This window comes from Gekko japonicus, unplaced genomic scaffold (genome assembly GCF_001447785.1).
Source record: "Gekko japonicus isolate JY-2015 unplaced genomic scaffold, Gekko_japonicus_V1.1 scaffold1, whole genome shotgun sequence".
Lineage (NCBI taxonomy): Eukaryota > Metazoa > Chordata > Lepidosauria > Squamata > Gekkonidae > Gekko > Gekko japonicus.
In genome coordinates, this window is record NW_015164181.1 from 2,044,014 (window position 1) to 2,063,489 (window position 19,476).

The 19,476-nt window shown below is 47.2% G+C and overlaps 1 protein-coding gene across 4 annotated transcripts in view; it reads left to right on the forward strand.

Annotated features, from left to right (window-relative positions):
• Positions 1 to 19,476, forward strand: part of CUX1 (cut-like homeobox 1) — a 238,095-nt gene that overhangs the window by 109,712 nt on the left and 108,907 nt on the right. For all 4 annotated transcript variants that reach the window (XM_015408030.1, XM_015408031.1, XM_015408027.1 and 1 more), the window contains 4 exons: positions 8,217 to 8,354; positions 11,416 to 11,539; positions 15,405 to 15,481; positions 17,408 to 17,474. In XM_015408030.1, the coding sequence (XP_015263516.1) occupies positions 8,270 to 8,354; positions 11,416 to 11,539; positions 15,405 to 15,481; positions 17,408 to 17,474 (353 nt within the window). In that variant the 5' untranslated portion in view covers positions 8,217 to 8,269. The remainder of the gene's footprint in view (positions 1 to 8,216; positions 8,355 to 11,415; positions 11,540 to 15,404; positions 15,482 to 17,407; positions 17,475 to 19,476) is intronic.

A 19,476-nucleotide genomic window follows, 5' to 3' on the forward strand; every position in this document is an offset into this window, starting at 1 on the left:
ACCTCCAAGCAGTATATCAAAAATGAGAGCTCACGGGAGGAGATTGAATAAATATAAAGACACTCCGTGAATGAATTACGAACAAAAGCAGAAAAATTATATTGTATAAAACAGTTCAAACAATTTGAAATCTTTGTTAAAGAACCCTTATATATTTTTTTAAAGAGCTAGGATCAAAAAGTACTTGATACAAAGTAGGAATACAATTAAAGTCCACAATTCCTTTGTATAAAAAACTCCAGGAGTACAATAGTTCCACGTCTTATGTGAGTACAGCTATACACGGCTGGCTTCACTGCCGTGTTCACGTTTCGCTTCTTCAGATAGCTGGTACTCTTTAGCTGTGAACTGAAAATTATATTTCCATGTCATATTTACTATATGACAACATATTAACTATATTGCCAGTTGTCAGCACATACATACTCGCTGAAATAGAGTTTCAACACTTCTCCTTCACTAGTTTTCCATCCGCTCCACTGATAGGTTCTCTTTCTGCCGTAGTGGTGGTAATTAACACACAACATATGCCATTAAGTATGTACTGACAATCTGGAGTCACAATATTCTGACACAACTTACATCAGTACATAGTATCCTATTTTATATTTTTATATTTCTAAGAATGAAGTTTCTAATAAACTGGTCAGTAAACCAAAGGAAGGAAAACTGACCTGAAATAACCTACTTGTTTACAGAATTTTATAAGAAGCAACTTAAATCAAAATTAGTATTTAAACCATTAGGGATCAGTGGCATTATACCTTACTGAGGTTCATCACCTCCTAAAACCCTGCCCTCCCCAGGCACCACCCCTTCCAAATCTCCAAGAATATCCCAACTAAGATCTGGCAATCCTACCATCTGGACTTGGTCTACTAGTTGTGAATTCTTTGTGCATTTTCTCTGAGAGAGAGCTGTTTTAGGGTGTTAACGGGACCTGCTGCTGGAATCTCACACAAGGTTTAATTTCCCCCCCCCCCCGTCCATTTATTTCCAAGAAGAGATTATATTTATACATGTCTTCGCCGCCCCCCCCCCTTTTTCGGTTAAGATGGGCTCACTCTCCTTTTGGAGATGCCATGGGTGGTCCCAGCACTCTCTTCATCTAGGGGGATTTTCATCATTTTACTCATCAGCATGCTAATTGCTGTATGACTAATTATGCCCTGAATTCCAGTTGATTTTCTTAATGAGACAGCTGGGTTAATTATGTAATCATATGATTACATTAGCCTAGAGTGCCCCAGCACAAAGTAATCTACGCGGGCGCGTAATGTCATTGTAGAAGGCGGGCTCTTGAGGGGCACACTGAGCAAACAATGCTGGGAGTGGGAGCGGAGGAGTAACATTTTAAGTTATCTTTGTATTCCCAAGATTTGTCTATTAAGGGTGGAGATTTTCCTCAAAATCAATCTCTTTGCTGATAGTCTGGTATTGGCTCCCTTTCTCCGCAAACAGGGGTTGTGTTTAATTTAAAGTGGGGGTTCCCAAACTTAGGATCTCAGGGCCATAGGGTGATATGTCTCCACCCACTAAAATTTGGCAACAGACTTCATTCTTGCATTCCAGAAAGTGTGTGTGTGTGTGTTTTAACAGCAAAATCCGTATATATTTCTTTTACAATAAATATGTCTCAGAACAAGGGTCTGGTCTCCTCCCAGTGGCAGGATTAGCCAGGTAACCTCAGCGGTCATTTCCTGCAGGAGCGCACAGGAGCGGAGCTCTGGCAGTAAAGAGCCCAGGGGGCGGGCACATGCTCCCAGCAGCCCTCAGTCAGAGCAAGAAGCAGCCAGGTAAGCTGCAGAGCTCCCCCCGGTCCAAAACAGTCCAGTGGCACCTTTAAGACCAAGTTTTATTCAGGCACAAGCTCTCCCTCCTCTGCGAGGACAGATCTGCACGTTCCCCCCTCCCCCGATAGCTAGCAATCCAGAACAGTCCAGTGGAGCCTGAGCAGTGGGTGTTGCCTTCTGCCACACTTCCAGTGAGGTCAGGGGGTGTGGCCTATGCAAATAAGTTACGCTTACGCTAATGAGTTATGCTGATGAGCTCCTGCACCTCTTTTTCTACTAAATGACCCCTGGCCAGGTTAATGTTACTCTTGGAGATTTATCCCCGCCCTTTGCCTTAATAGCCTCTGCTGAGAAGTGGCTACTGTGTTTTCTGAACAATGGAGATGTTTCTGGGGTTCCTCCAGGTTAGTCAGTCACATCAAAGGATATACTGGGGAATCCCAGAGCATACTTGTTGATACTTCTTTTTGGATCCATTTTTTATGTTGGACCCAACAATATAGAATTGGTCACCACAGCAAGGGCATGCGCCGCAAAGGTATGGGAGTCAGAGAATTCCCCCACCGCCCATGACAGAGAGGACCAAAATGGCATGGAGCTGTGGCAATTTTAATTAAGTTGATAACTTTATAAAAGAGAAATGTGGCAATCACAGTCAAGCAGATTTGTAAAGAATTGTACTTATTGATCTTGCTGCTTTTTGATTGGCATGTGCGCCACCCACTTTTACTGTTTTACGCCATTAATAGTAGTAGTTTCTCTGGAATAAATCTTCTTTAAACCTATAATAATGCTAATCTCTATAGAACACTACCAGTATTCAAAAGTGCTGTACAGCAACTATCTTCCAGATACATAATTGCTGTGTGAGACAGATCTCTGATACACCTGCACTGTAGGTGGGGAAGAAACAGAGTCTCTATGGAAATTTGGTCCAAGGTCTCTTCATCTGAAGTTCAACAAAAATTACCACTTGTGCTTTTTCTTAATACCTTCCTCCAAATCATGTCACCCCCAATCTTGCATGCTTAGCAGTTGGGTTCTGTATATAGTCATTTCCCCTTTTCTCTTGCAACTTTTGAACCATTTTTATCCTTTGCTAGGATGTCAAGTCTTCATTGTCTGCTGACAGGAGAGTCTCGGGATTTCAGAAGTTCTGCTCGGAGCAGCTTTTAAACTTCACATTTTGTCCTTTATTAATTAAAAAAGGGTTTATTGAAGTCTAGCACAGAGGGTTTTTTTGGTAGATTTTGATTTCAGTTTTATGCACTCGAGAGAAATCACCTTGTTGTTTTGGGGTCGACTGGAGCTTTCATGAAACGAAGCTTTCAGAATAATACTTGAAATTGGTGGAAGTAATTATTAGTACTTATTAATGCATTCTTTCTAAAGCAGAAGGCGCAATTTGAGGTTTGGGAGCTCCGACTGGTTGGGCTTGTGTGTAAGCTGAATCATGCCCCGGTTGTTGTAATTGTTATGAGATGATTAGTTTTTTCCCCCTTTTTTCTTTAACGGAAACCATAAAAATTAAACTAGAGAAAGATGTTCCAGCCTGGCCTTTTTAACATATCCCAAAACAACACTCAAAGGCTGCCAGCGTTTTAATCATTCATCTCGGCTTAAACAAAGTTTGGAGTTTAATGCGAGGAGACGGCTTTAACATTCTGTTCATACTCGATTCTGCGACTGTGTTGCTTCTCTGACATTAACCTTTAATAGAGCTAAATTAAATATACATATCCTGATGAATAATTATGAGAGTGCCAACGTTTTCATTTACGATATAATGCTTCCCAGGGATTTGGGAATTTATTGACTAAAGGTTTAGTCATTATTCATTTTATAATGTAGATGTTGAGCGAAGGGGAAGAGGGAGACTAATCTACATTCCTGGCTAATTTTAGCCCACAAAACCCGTTCTTGATTTTAAGATTCTTGTGGGTCCTTCAAAATGAGCATCTTAGATAAGCTGATCTTTTTCAAAAAGAGGGTCCCGGGGCATTATTATTATTCATTTAGTAAGCCCAGTTTTTAGTCCTGGCAGTGTAGGAGGGAAAAATAAACGTTTTAGGAAACCTACCATAGTCCAAACCAGGAGTCCCTCACATGGTGTCCTTGGGCATTGTGGCACCCACCAATACCTTTTCTGGTGCCCGCCAAGTGATTCTTGGAAGTGGGGTGGGACCCGGTAGGGCTTTTGCCCAGCAAGGCTTCTGATTGCCTGTTGGAGATTTGACTGGCTGTTCAGATACTTTTAAATGTTGGCTTGGCAGCAGCTGTCAATTTAGTGTAGTGGTTAAGAGCAGCGGACTCTAATCCAGAGAACCAGGTTTGATTCCCCACTCCTCCACACGCAGCCGGCTGGGTGACCTTGGGACAGCGGGCACAGCCACAAAACGGCTTCCACAAAACGGCTGCCACAGGAGGCGGAGCCAGCCACAAAACGATTGCCATGGCTTCACTCCAGTCACAGAGTGTAGCCAAAGCAACGTTTTAAAAAATCTGCACGGCCTTATCAAATCTCTGGCAAGTCAATCAGAGGCCTTGCTCGTCAAAAGCCCTGCCTGCCCCCCTTTCCTAAAAACACTTGGCAGGTACCATGGTACCCATGGGCACCACATGGATGACTCCTGTCCAGTGTTCCCTCTAAACTGAGTTCGTGTGAGCTAGCTCACAGTTTTTTTAGCCACCGGCTCACACGTTTTTGTCTTAGCTCAGGAAGGATGGCTCTAGAGCAAACTAATTGATGCTGTAGCCAAATGGCTCGCTCACAACCTTCATGCGGGTAGGTCACAAAGTACACTTTTTGCTCACAAGACTCCACAGCTTAGAGGGAAACAACTCAAAAGGGTTAGCATTGGGGTTGGAGAACATCCACGCCATATCTTGTTCCGGGTATAGCTGTCCCTGGCCTCACCGTGACAGTGGGCAGCGTGGTCCGTTTTAGCCAACCGGGTCCACGCAGCCTGTTCATGCAGAGTCCTGAAGGCAGCTTCGCCTCCCAGAGTCGCCATTGAAGTTAAACCTTGATAATTGCTCAAAAGTCTTCACTGTGTTAAATAAATTTTTTTTAAAGGCCTATCGTGAAATGAATATTTTAACAGTGCTAATAATATATATATAAAAACCCTCTAGCCTAAAAACGAGAAATGAGAAAACGATGTAGTTATAAAGTATGCATGTGGCCAGGAGGGCAGAAGAGAAGCCGTACGGAGATGGCAAGCCAGGAAGCCCTCGGCAAGCAAACTAACACAACGCAGCACACCCGGCACCTCTCTTCTCAACATAACCCAGCTCCGCTCTTCTGTAAACTCTGGTGCTGGACCGACACGTCGCAAAGTGCCTGAGCTTGCCCTCTGCGTGTTGGGAGAGAGGCACAATGGCATTACTAAGCCTTCCCGGTGAGCTGAGGGTGGTCCGCAAAATTAATGATTGTGGCGGCTGCAAATTAAGCGAGCTCCCTAATATGTACCGTTGTTGATCCTCGGAGATTGGCGTGTTTAACATTCCTCGACGGGAGACTAAATCTTTGCAGCCATTTCACAAGTGATGCTGGCGCCCATGGCAGCAGTGTATGCAGTCATCTTTTACGAGGCCTTCTGGGTTCCAGCATTCTCCTGCCTCGGCTGGCTCAGCTCATGATTCGGCCGCCGCTTCCCCAGTGGGTTTGCACGGCCCTCACGTGGCAGGTGCACCACGAGGGCCCCTTAGTGCGCTCTGTTGCTTTCAGTGTGCACTTGAAAATGCAGTGAAAAGTACACATGCAGGCACGTGCATCATCCTGGTGTGCTGACCTGGATTGGCTGCAGTTCTGTATGTAAACTTGGTAGCCACCTCAGTGTAATATATTTACCCCCTGTATTGTAACCCACCGGTATGTAACACCTGTAATGGCACCTCTCTGTTGTGCTCTGAAATGACCTGTATTATGCACCTCCTGGACTTCCTCATCAGCCCCTAGTGATTTTTGCTGCCACCAAAGGTTCTCGCTTTGGACCTCTTAGTTTTACCTGAAGAACAGGATGGCTTTAGTTATATTCGGCAGAATGACAGAACAGTCAGCAGTGCATGTAGGGGTGGCTGTGAGATAAAAGAGGATCATGTCTTCTACATAAAGTGGCCGTTTTTACTTAAACAGAAATGCAGTTTATTACAGAGTATAAAAGCTTAATGGAGCTGCGGTGGCTCAAGTGGTTAAGATGCTGAACTGCGGGTAGTTCAGTTCGAGACCCCGCATGACGGAGTGAGCTCCCGTCTCTAGTTCCAGCTCCTGCCAACCTAGCAGTTCGAAAGCAAAAAATTGCAAGTAGATAAATAGGTACCCACTTCAGTGGGAAGGTAACAGCGTTCCGTGCGCCTTGGTGTTTAGTCATGCCAGCCACATGACCACAGAAAACTTCTTCAGACAGCGCTGGCTCTTCGGCTTTGAAACGGAGATGAGCACCACAACCCTAGAGTCAGACTCGACTGGCTTTCGAGCAAGGGAACCTTTACCTTTACTATAAAAGCTTAATGGTTTCAATGTAGCTCAAAAGCGAAATGGCTTCCTTTATACTGCTAGCTTCTTGGTTGCTAGGTAGATGCAGGTCGTCTACACCCTCCTTCCTTTTCTCTTGTTCTCCCTTTTTTGCCATGGGGTTTTTGAGGCCTGTGCTGGTTTACGATGGCTGTGTCAAAGGTCTGACAGTTGCCCTGACACAACTGCTTAAGGAAGTCCATAATGTTAAGAAATTATGTGGCAGGGTAGGAGCTTTTGTAAGTCACTGCTCAGTTCTTCAGATACCCTCTAAGCTGTGGAGTCTTGTGAGCAAAAATTGTGCTTTGTGAGCTATTGGCATTAAAGTTGTGAGCGAGCGATTTGGCCACTGCACGAAGTAGTTTGCTCTGGAGCCATCCCTCCTGAGTGAAGACAAAAATGTGTGAGCCGGAGGCTAAAAAGCTGTGAGCTGGCTCACACTAACTCAGCTTAGAGGGAACACTGCCTGCCGCATATTTTGTTAGTCTTTAAGGTGCTGCTGGACTCTTCCTCTTTTTCTGTGGCTACAGACAGACTCACACAGCCACCCGTCCTGATCTATCTCCATATGTTAAGAGCTAGTGATATGAGCTTGGTTCTTATGGTGAAGTGTCACCTTGGCCTGGTCAGAAGCAGTCTGTGCAGCCTTTGACATTTGCCAGTCTTTCCTATGGGATGACAGTACACACCAGAGCTCTGGTGTATCCCTGGCATCTCCAGTTAAAAGATTTAACGCAGGGGTTCCCGACCTTTTTGAGCCTGTGGGCACTTTTGGAATTCTGACACAGGGTGGTGGGTGAAGCCCAAAAATGGCTGTTGTGGGAGGAGGAGCTAGCCAACAAAATGGCTGCCATGAAAGGCGGAGCCAGTCACAAACTGTGAAGGAGTGAGGTCATACACAATGCTAATGGTAAGTCATCAGCATTTCAGGCAGAAGCTCTGTTTAATGAACATATTCTTTGAAATGTTTCAGGGGGGATCGCAGTTCCCTCGGGTGAGGTACGGGGGGGCGGGGCACATGACGAAGCCCCGCCCCTTGCTTCCGGCCACCCCGCTTCCGGCCCTCATTCAGCCAGGAGGAGGCAGGAGAAGAGGGAGGGTAAGTTGCTTCCTCCCTGCCTCCCCTACCCCTGCCTGCCTGGGGCCAGGGAGGGCCTTCACGGGGCTTCCTTGCACTCCTGCCGGCCTTGCAGGTCCACCGCCGGGCCCCTCATGGGGCTCGGCAGTGGAGCTGCAAGGCCGGTGTCGGCAGCAGGGACCGTTGGGGGCGGGGTGTGTGGCCTTATGACACACTTCTGGTGATGTCAGGGGGTGTGGCCTTATGACACTTCCGGTGAAGGCAGGGGGTGTGGCTTATGCTAATGAGTTTCCCTAGCTCTTTTTCTACGAAACGACCCCTGTGTTGGAGACCCCTGATTTATGGTAACTGGTGCTGGGAAAGACTTTTTCCCCTCTGAAAACTCAGAGACCAGTTGCCAGTTGGAGGAGACAGTTCTAACAGTGCAGTGGCCTGACTCTGCATGAAGCAGTGCCATACATTTTCATGGCTTGCCTCCAAGCCGGCGAGCTGTCCTGCTTTCTGCTCAGCTCTCCACCAGCCACACCACCACTGGTGGCCAGCAGTGGCATCTTCTTACATGAAGTTGTCTAAAGTTTCTTCTCCCTCTCCTTTCCCTGTCTGGTGCTATTGGTCTCCCCAGCCGCACATTTGATTAACTGGCAGCCCCCGTTCCCCACGAGTGCTGCATAACAATAATGAATTCATGCTGGATGCCAAGTTAATGGAAATGTTCTGCAATAGGGACAGCAACATGTTTGGTGTTAAGTAGTTTTGGCTTCAGCCACTAACCAATTTGACTGCCCGAAACATGAAATCCAGCTGCATTGTCGTCTTTTTATCGTTTTAGATCCCGTTCCAGCTCTAGATCTGGGGCAGCAGCTCCAGCTGAAAGTCCAGCGCATGCATGATATTGAAACAGAGAACCAGAAACTTAGGGAAACCCTCGAGGAATACAACAAAGAATTTGCAGAAGTGAAAAATCAAGGTAAGTGGTTGGGGGGGGGGATGCTCTGTGAGCTTTGGTTTAGGAATATTTAAGATGAGCAACAGTGATGCTTCAGTGAAAGGGGTAAAAAATCCGGAGATGTGTATTGTTTAGAAAGCCAGTTCTCTGCATTCTTTTTGGAGTCAATGAGAAACCAGATCTGAAGCATGGCTGTGCATATAGGGGCTGGCTTGATTCTTAAGGGGTGAGGGCCATGGGATTTTTGGTGGAAGTTAAAAAAAACAACCCATCCCTGTGTTCTCTTTAAGCTACATCCTTGTACGTCTTCCCATATAAATGAACTGTTACAATGCATCTTGTGGGGGGAGAAAGTCAAGAGCTTGGCGATGCTTCTTGGGAAACCTACTTGCCATTACTGGCAGAGGGTAGCCCAGCTGTCATTGGCAGGGATCTTACAGGAGGATGCAGTATTGCACAAGCAGCATAGGAGCATATTGTTTGTGCGTGCATACATTCTTTTCCTCTCTGTCACATTCACACACTATCGTGATGGATGGAAAGTGTTGTCAAGTCGCAGTCAACTTATAGCAACCCCGTAGGGTTTTCAAGGCAACAGATGAACAGGGGTGGTTTGCCAGTGCCTGCCTCTGTATAGCAACTCTGGATTTCCTTTGTCTTCCATCCAAGTGTGGTGTAGTGGTTAAGAGCGTGGACTCTAGTCTGGGAGAACCAGGTTTGATTCCCCACTCCTCCACATGCAGCTGCTGGTGTGACCTTGGGTCAGTCACAAGTTCTTTCAGAGCTGTTCTCTGAAGGGCAGTCCCTGAGAGAGCTCTCTCAGCCCCGCCTACCTCACAGGGTTTCTGTTGTGGGGAGGGGAAGGGAAAGGAGATTGTAAGCCACTTTGAGCCTCTTTTGGGTAGTGAAGGGCAGGGTATGAATCCAATCTGTTCTTCTTCTCCTATCCAGGGCTGACCCTGCTTAGCTTCCGAAATCTGATGAAATCGAGCTTGCCTGGGCCATCCATGTGAGGGCAGACACGGTCTTAGCAGTAATAAAACTGGCCGTTCCACAAGCCGTTCCCTTTCAGTGCTTTTGAATAGGTAGCACTGAATATTCATAACATTCACCGTTTGAAAACCTATCTGGTGGCTGTTATTCACAGGCATAACATCAGCCTTGATTAAGTCGGTTGTGCTCCCACCCCCCTTCACCTTCATCAGTTCCGTGAATCAGCTGACAACCACTTTTTCAGTGTAACATATTAAGGCCAGCCCAGTGTCTCAACTAATATTTGAACCCAGCTCAGCTCCCACTGGCGCTGTGTCTGCCATTTGGAGCGCACGTGTAGCAACGCACCACTTTCTTTCCAGATTAATATGTTGCTATTACTTAACTATCTGCAGCATTCTCTGTAGTTACAGTTTGTTTATCCCTAGGGCAGAGTGCAGATATTGGAGTAATGTAGGTTAGTTATTTCAGGTAATGGGCACGCTGTTAAAGGTGGCCATTGTACATGGAAATGCCATTATCTGGAGGAGTAAGCGCGCATCGTTCAAAACGCTCCAGGTTCATGTGTGTCTGTTGGCCTTTGCAGCCAAGCATGTTTCCTGCATCAGGAAACAAAACTTGTTCGCTGTAAAACTGATTACCCGTTACACAAGACCTGTGGTTGCCCTGAAAATATCCCATTCTGGGCCTTACGGAAAGAGCAGAATTTTCCTTTGGCACCTGCAAGCTTCAGCCCAGCAAAGGTGGCCGGTGATTGTTAACTGTTTTGATCTCCATGGTACATATTTGTTTCATAGAATTTCTGTGTTGTAGACTCTGACCCCCCCCCCCCATACAGTCCAAATTAAGCATGAATATAATTCAGTTCCAAAATTTAAACGACTAAAAAGGCATGGTTCGATCAGCATTGATCTGCGAACATGTGGCTCAGCAGAAGAGCTGAGAGCCAATGTGGCGTAGTGGTTAAGAGCAGGGGTGTCGAACTCATTCGTTATGAGGGCTGGATCTGACATAAATTAGACCTTGTTGGACCAGGCCATGTGTGTCATAAAATGTAGTGCCAGGTAGCGGAGATATAAACTTTATAAAGGACACAAACACAAAGGCTTTTTTAACTTAAAGTAAAAACATGCTTAAAACATTAGCTCTGTAAGCTGCAAACCTACTTTTGATTTATTGACATCCACCACAGAAATCTCATGCTCAGAGTTCTGAGTCTAGGACCCAGGTTAAAACATGAAATGGCTGAGTGAGTGAGAGAGTCTGCCAGAGCAAGCTATGATGCAGCAGCAGAACTGGAAGCAGGAGATGGCCAGTTGCACTGCGAGCCTGATGGAAGCCCTCTGGGGGCCTGATCTGGCCCCCAGGCCGCATGTTTTACACCCCTGGGTTAAGAAGGATGAACTAATATCTGAGAGACCTGTATTCGAATCTCCTCTCATGCCATGGAAGCTTGCTTGGTGACCTTGGGCCACTCTCTCAGCCCAGCCGGCCTCACAGGGTTGTTGTAAGAGTAAGAACGAGGTGGTGAGCAGTGCCCTCTGGTCCGGCAGAAAAAGAGCAGCACAAAGGAAGGCTTTATCGCCTGCTTTTAGCTAAGAGGTGTACAAAGGAGAAGGTGCTCACTTGGGGCACCCGTTTGTGTGAGCAATTATGCACGTTGCCCTGTCTACCGGGGGCTCCCCAAGTTAAGAAAGTGCCACTTAAAAGGGACACACACTGGGAATACATGAATTTTAAAGTGGAACTTAATTTAGGACTTGCGATCAAGGTGGCAGGGTATTTTGCAGCTGACGTTTTTGTTCCACAGTCGGGCGAGAGAGACCTCAGTTCTGCTTCCCAGCTTACTCCATTGATCCTCCTCAACCTTAAACATTTAAAGTTCAATTTAACATTTAGGGAGTAAAAGGTCTCCAAAGGGACTTGTAGCCATTGATTTTGTGTCAAGGTTGAAGAGCTAAAGTTTAAAGCAAGCTGCAGCCTCCCTGGGTGAAAGAAAGCCGCGTACTCTGCGGCCACGTGGAGTTGTTTACCACTCATTTTCTCTCTTCCTGTTGGCTTCCTTTCTCTCTCTTTTTTCCCCCTGCAGAGGTGACAATAAAAGCACTTAAAGAGAAAATCCGGGAATATGAGCAGACCCTGAAGAACCAGGCTGAGAACATAGCTCTCGAAAAGGAACAGAAGTTGCAAAATGACTTTGCAGAGAAAGAAAGGTTAGTGTGTGCGTGTGCGTGTGTACGCAGTCGTATGCAGGAACAGCAAAGGTGGCAGTTGAGTGGTAGTGTGGCATCAGTTGTCTGTGGAGCGACAATATACCCTCCCCCCCTTCCCCCCGGTTGTCTTTTTAACCCAAAGGCTAAAGGGAAAGGACTGCTCAATGGTAAAGCACCTGCTTTTCATGCAGAAGGTTGAGGTTCAGTCCCTGGCATTTCCAGGTAAAGCATCTCAGGTGTTGGGAAAGACCTTTCTGTCAAAAACTGGAAAAGGGGGGGGGGTGCCAGAGACCCTGGAGAGCTGCTGTCATTTGGAGTGAAGGATACTGAGTTAGGCAGAGGACTAGCCCTAAATGGTGATTATTTTAAGGGAGAAGCTGTACCTCAGAGAGGTTGGGAGAGGCCTTTCTCTGCTTTAGACCCTGGAGAGCTGCTGACAGTCAGAGCAGACAATTCTGAGCTTTAGATGGACTTGTGGCATAATTTGGTAAACCAAGCTTTATAGCATCACAGAATCACAGAGTTGGAATGGGCCATAGAGGCCATCTAGTCCAACCCCCTTGCTCAATGTAGGACCAGCCTAGAGTATCCCTGAAAAGTGTTTGTCCAGACGCTGCTTAAAGGCTGCCAGTGAGGGGGAGCTCACTACCTCCTAGGCAGCTGATTCCACTGTTATCCACTTGTATCAGGGCACACACTTTTGCTTGCAGAAGTTTTCAGATCCAGTCCCTGGCATCTCCGTTTCAGAGGGTCCAAGGTAGCATTTTTTGCGGGAGGACCTTTCAGGGTTGTTTTAAGAGCCTCTGCCAGTTAGAGATGACAGTGTTGACCTGCGTGGACCAGCAGACTGGCTTGGAATAAGGCAGCTTGGGACGCTGGTAAGATTGTAAGCACTGAGCAAGAAAGTTCTCCATTTAAATCTCGTTTAGGCCGTAAACACATCAAATAGTCTTTTTTTGAGCAGATCACAATTTCACTAACATCTGAAGAAGTGAGCAGTGACTCACAAAAGCTCATGGACTGCCACAAATTTTGTTAGTCACTAGCATCTGTTGGAGTAGGTAATAACCCCACAATAGCTCTAAACTCTCAGCTTAGAGAAGGCATTTAAAGGGGCTGTGAGCCCTTTAAATGCCTCTTCAGAGTTGTGCAACTTTCTCTCTCCATTGGAAACAAATGGAGGATGGGGGCACCTTTGGGGGGCCCATAGAATTGGACCAATCTTTTTGAAACTTGGGGGGTGGGGGTTGAGGAGACGCACCAGCAGCTGTGCTGCAAATTTGGTGCTTCTACCTCAAAAAACAGCCCCCCCCCCAGCCCCAGATACCCCTAGGCCCCATTCACACGGAGGATTTGCTGCACTAAAGCCATGAATGTCAGGCGGATTTTTGGGGCGCGATCACACCGCAATATCCGGGAAGCATAGCGCACCCGTGGCCAACCCGTGGTGTCCTGCTGAAGATGGCGCAGTAAAAAAGTACTGCAGAAAGTGCACTAGTATCCAGAAAACACATGGCAGGGGCAGGCATCTGATCGCGGGAGCACTAGTATCCTGTGGCATCCAGCACCCGTCCATGTCCCGTAGCAAACCGGATGTTTTTCGTAAGCGCATGTGCACAAACACGTAACTGAAAGCAGTGCTGGTCCGCGGAACTGCGCATGCGCACAAACGTGAAACGCTTGCCGCACCACTTTTTTGTCACGCTCCAGCATCGCCGTGTGATCGCCAGCTAACAGCCTAAGCGCGGAGACTTGGGGGACCGTGTGATCGGGCTACCGTGCTTTATTTTGCTCCAGGGCGAACAGCCACGCCTCCCCCTGGTGTTATCTGGCCCGTGTGACCGGGGCCCTAGATTGATTCTCTATTATACAATATCGGGACCATTGACTAGAATTTGAATACCATACCAGTATTGGCAACTGGGAATACTGGAAAGTACTGGTTTTTAGAGGGTTCAAAACCTGAAACCAAGGTACCCAAACCTGAAAAATACTGGCTTTTTTTTTTTGCAGACCTCTATTCAGCATTGCTAAATATATATTTTTGCACGTTGTGTGTGTCACATGCTGTTTGTCCTTAAGGTAGCCATAGAAAGAGATGGCAAGTGAAATGGAGTTGCATTGTTCCCAAGAGCTGTTGAGGAAACATCCTGTTTGCCAGCTTCTCGTCTTCATTGGGCATTCTCAGCTTCTCGTCTTCATTGGGCATTCATGGCATGGATCTTTTCCATGCATGGCGTCTATAAATCAGTCAGATTTGGCTAGCTGACGTGGCACCACCAGCTGTATAAAAATGTTCAGGCTCAGGTTGGCTGGAAGGTGATCTATCATACTGATCCTATGCATCAAAAGCACCCCTACTGTTGTATGTGTGATGCAGACCCTTCCCCAGACCTATGCATCAAGTCCCTCTGGCTAGCTCCTCAAGTTAACAGGTGAACTGTTTGGTGTTCTCTTTCTGAGCTCCTCTGGCAGATTAATGGTCAGGCTGAGATTGCTTCATAATTACAGCATCACGCATTATTGGATGTTGAAGAGTATTTTTCCAGATTTTGTCCAGCACCTGAGATCTTGGAACTGTAGGGGTACCAGGGACTGAATCTGGGACCTTCTGCATGCAAGGATGTATTTAACCACTGAGCTGCAGGCCCTTTAGCTAAACGGAGGAAAAGCCTAGCTGTAAATTCTTTCTGATGGACGTACAGAGCCGTTGTAAATGGAGTCCTACCACAGGTCCAAAGGAGCTGCGGTGGCTCAAGTGGTTAAGACGCTGAACTGCAGGCTGTGGAAGGTCAGTAGTTCAGCAGTTCAAGACCCGGGTGACGCAAGACGGGATGAGCTCCTGTCTCTAGTTCCAGCTCCTGCCAACCTAGCAGTTCGAAAGCAAGAAATTGCAAGTAGATAAATAGGTACCACTTTGGTGGGAAGGTAACAGCGTTCCGTGCCCCTTGGTGTTTAGTCATGCCGGCCACATGACCACGGAAACGTCTTCGGACAGCGCTGGCTCTTCGGCTTTGAAACGGAGATGAGCCCCGCAACCCTAGAGTCGGATTCGACTGGGTTTCGAGCAAGGGAACCTTTACCTTTACCACAGGTCCATCAAGCCCAGCATTTTCTGTTCAGCATGACAGCAGCTCTCCAGGGATTCGGGAATCAAAACTGTGTTATTTTGTAATCTATCTTCTGTGTCAATGAGAAAAGTAAACTATTGAAAGAAGCAAGTAAAACAATAAATATAATTTATGAACTCTGCTACACTTTGTCTGGAAATTCCAAAGATTCATCTTTGTGTCTTCGGTATGCACAGCATATGCTCTGTCTCAGAGCTACAGTGTCTCCAGTTGCTACTACTAAGGAAGGAAGGAGACAGTCCTGCATTGCAATGGTGGATATTCTTTTTTGCCACCGTGACTTGGGGCTTGCAGTTTCTCTGGCTTTCCTGTTCTTAGTTTGATACGTGGCCTCCCAAATAACATTCTGATACCTAGCAGTTCGAAAGCAAGAAATTGCAAGTAGATAAATAGGTACCACTTCGGTGGGAAGGGAACAGCGTTCCGTGCGCCTTGGTGTTTACTCATGCCGGCCACATGACCACGGAAACGTCTTCGGACAGCGCTGGCTCTTCGGCTTTGAAACGGAGATGAGCACCGCAGCCCTAGAGTTGGATTCGACTGGCTTTCGAGCAAGGGAACCTTTACCTTTATGAAGTGTCCTTAACACGTGTTGCCATCCAGGAGCCCGACTTGTAGTGGCAAGGGACGTATCGGTTTCGTCCCTAACCATACAGAATGGTGTTAGTTTGTTTGACAACAGTTTATTTTTAAGTCGGCCTCTTTGTCAGACTTGGTTCTCTTACTTTTTCCAGAATGCTGCAAGAGACGCAGATGTCGACAGCCTCAAAGCTGGAGGAGGCCGAACACAAAGTGCAAACTCTACAAACAGGTTTGCTATTTTCTCTTCCTGTGACTTGGACTTGTGCAGCTTGGTCAGGGGGGAAGGGGTGGACATCCATTGTACTTCTGTCCTGTCACAGAGACTAGAGTTACAAGAGATAGGGAGCATGACACGGGACACCGCGCTCACTTCCGGCCTGCCCTCCCCCCACACTCATTTTTGGTTAGCCTCTCTGTGCTTCAATCATTCCACCAGCACCAGTGTCGTTTCCAGTGAACACTAACCATGGTTAGCTATGGAATCTGGACAGAAACTGGTTGGCAAACCCCTGATTGAGGTGTGCGTGGTTAAGCAGCGGTTCTGATGCAAAACCCTGCCACAGAGAACGCCAGGTAGAAAAATGGGAAGGTGCGTTTCAGCTGGCCATTTCAGAGGGTCTCTATTGATGTGACGCTTTTCAAGAGTTTACAAATGGTTGCTGCATATAGCATAGTGGGACCCCAGGAGGAGTGCAAGGTCCATTCTGGGGCACCATTTTTGCAGATGTGGGGATCGTTCCCTCACCCACTCACCAGAGAACGAGGTGGGGTGCAGTGTTCCCTCTAAGCTGAGTTAGTGTGAGCTAGCTCACAGCTTTTTGGCCTCCAGCTCACAGATTGTTGTCTTAGCTCAGAAAGGATGACTCCAGAGCAAACTAATTTATGCAGTAGCCAAATCACTCGCTCAGAATTTTAATGCCAGTAGCTCACAAAGTAGAATTTCTGCTCACAAGACTCCACGGCTTAGAGGGAACATTGCTGGGCTGGGGTGTCTCTGACTTTGCTGAGGCAAATCTTTGGGGGCCAAAACAGTTATCACTGCTTCACACGTTGCCTTGTACCCATCTGAGCAAGGTGTGTGGTGACCACCGCAGCTGCAAAAGATGCCAAATATGAACCAACCCATTCAACTGGCATTAGTTGAAAGCCTCTTCATTCCATGACAATCTAGCTATCATCACCCTGTCCTTCCTTCAAGGAGCCCAGGGTGACGTACATGGCTCCCCGCCCCCACCTCTATTTTATCTCCCCATCTTAACCCTGCAAGGTAATTTCGGCAAAGAAAGAATGGACCGTTGTCTCCCAGTGAACTTCGTAGGACAGGGGGAAATTCAAGTCTAACACTCTTAACTGTTAAACTGTACTGACTCCCTGATAATAGTGATGAACAGACAGATAGGGACCATATGAATCTTGTGACCAAGCTGGTGCCCTGTCAGGAAAGGGCTTCCCTTTCTACTTCAGACCTTCTGCTGCCAAAGACCGTGTGCCCAGCTGTATCTAAGATCCTCAGAGAAGCCTGACAGCGGTGGTCGAAAGTACAACTGATCTCCAGACTACAGAGATCAGTTCCCCCGGAGAAAATGTTGTTAGTGACCTGCATTCCATTCCCCCAGAGTGTGCAGCAGCAGTGGCAGGACTCTGCTGCGCTCCCTTTGCCCGTCTCCCGCTGCTAGCAGTCCCTTCCTATCACCGGCTTGTCTATTGGCTCTTTTAACGTACCTGCTCATGCTTGGCTATCCATGCTGTAGCCAGCCTCGCTGCTTTCCCCTCTGAAGCCAAAGCCGGTTCCCGGACTTTCAGGCCTCAACGGTTCACGTCACAGAGCAGATCTATAAACAGAATACGGGCGTGCTTAGCGAGACCGAGCCAGGGCCGTATCTGGAAACTTTCACTGCTCTTGAAAGACAGGGGGCATGGCTTTCTTTCTTTCTCTCCCCTTTTTTTCTTTTAAAGGAAAGAATTTGGAAAAGCTTTTAAGAGTTTGTTTTTTCTCCGATGTGATTTTGTTTGGTCAGGGAGAAGGTTTAATGCGAGACGGGTTTTCAGATGGAGGACAGTTTATAGCTCACTATTAACCAAGCTGAGGCCCCCCCGGTACAGTGTGCAACTCCTTGCACGTCCGTGATGTCTCTTTGTGCTTCTTCCCCTTCAGCCTTGGAGAAGACGCGGACGGAGTTGTTTGACCTGAAGACAAAATACGACGAGGAGACCACTGCAAAGTAAGGCTGCTTGGACTTCTGTCGCCTGTGCCCTGCATTGGTTTAATCCAACCTCCTCTTGTTGGGGAAGGGAAGGCCTGACTCTAGATGCAGTTGCTAAGTTAGGCCTGATTCTGCATGATCTATCTCATCTCAGTCTAGACCCATAGAACGACTTCTGCTTGTGTAGTTCTTCCTGATGGTACACTTAAGTAACACACTCTATGTCTTCCACGTTGGCTGCATGTTTTATGTAAAATCCAAGACCCATGTGGACATAAATCTTCACACGCACTCTGCTGGGAATGGGAACCCACTATGGGATGGTGGCAGCCAGGGTTATTTTTGGGCAGGAACGCACAGGGACGGAGTTCCGGCTGGCTCCCGAGTTGGCCACGCCCAGTAGAAACTCATTAGCATAATAGGCCACACCCAGCAGCAGAAACTCATTAGGATTGGCTACATTAGGTGTGTGGCCTAAATATGCAAAGGAGTTCCTGCTACAAAAAAGGCCCTGGGTTTTGACCACAAGCAAGGTGAACAGAATAAGAAGCAAAAGGTGGGTGTGGCTGGATGACCACACTTCTGGTAACATGGGGGTGTGGCCTAATATGTTAATATGCTGTGCTGCCAGGGGTGTGGCCTAATATGCTAATGAGTTCCTGGTGTTGGGTGTGGCCTATTATGCTAATGAGTTCCTGCTGGGCTTTTTCTACCAAAAAAGCCCTGGTGGCAGCTAAGCTTTGTGCAGATTCAAGGAAGGTGGTTTTAACATTACGGGGAGCATGATCACCATCCCATGTGGCTCCATCTCAAACTGGAATGGGACTTAATCATTTTTAATGGCTCCTGCAACATGATCTTGATGCCCTGATGTTGGTGATGGAGCTGTAGAGAGCACAGGTTGCACTTAGGGTTGTCAGGTCTGGGAGTGTGTGGGGGGGTGAGGCATTGGGGGGGGAGTGCCTCATGATGCTCTAGGAATCTCCCCAATCACTATGGTACATAGACATTGGGCAGATTCCTAGAGCCTTGTGCAGTGCCCAGAAGCGACATCACATCACCATGTCTGTGATGTCATCCCCCCACCCATTTACTCCCACTGCAAAAACAGGAGAGAGCCTGCTGGTAAACCTACTTGTTTTGGACCCGTGAAACTAAACCTCATACTAATATGAAGTGTTCAATAAGGTGTGTGAACTTTGGGTCCTCTTTCTTTTCTGTTCATTCTGTCTACTGTATCCCCCCCCCACCCCTTCTGCTGAAGTTTTAGCCTCTTCTCCCTGTCCCCTTCAATCCCCCTTAAGTGTACAGGTACAAATTGGTTTACCCAGAGCAGGTTTGGTGGTTACATCAAGGCCATTATCCCAGGGTTCTTCTTTGTTTTCCTAATCATGTAATAACGGACCCCCCCTGTCTACATTTTATTTATGTTTCCTTTTACTTTTTGCTGGCTTTTGGTCCCAAGGCAGCTAACAATTTCGCAATATGGACATAACCTGAACAAGAACTCCAGAGGGTTTCAACTGGGCTTGCTGATTATCTTGGGTCACTGAGAGGTCACAGTGTGTCTCTAGGGAGTTGCTCACTAGCCTTGGGATGAAAGGAGGAAGCGATCTTGCCAGGGTTTTATCCTTTTGAATGTATGTCGAGCCAGGGGCTGAAGTGTTTGTGGTTGTAAAAGAGTGTAGGTATTACCAGAAGCTGCATCAGGGACTTTCAGATTGTGTTTCTGGAAAACCCTAAGGGTTCCTCAGAAGCATTCTTCAACAAGGAAGCCAATTATGGCAGACAAACCTACCTGAACGACCACTTCTCTACCCTACTACTGAGGTGTCACTGTGAACACACAGCCGTAGGGAGCATTGAATATGTTTGAGGGGTTCTCCTCAGTTAATGGGGCCTCCAGCGAGGTCCCGTAGGCCAGCCTGCTCCCCAAGCGATCTGAGTGTACACCCTAGAACACTCCCAAGAACCCTCTGCCAGCACATGGGCTTTCTGGGGCAGGCAGGTGGGTATAGAA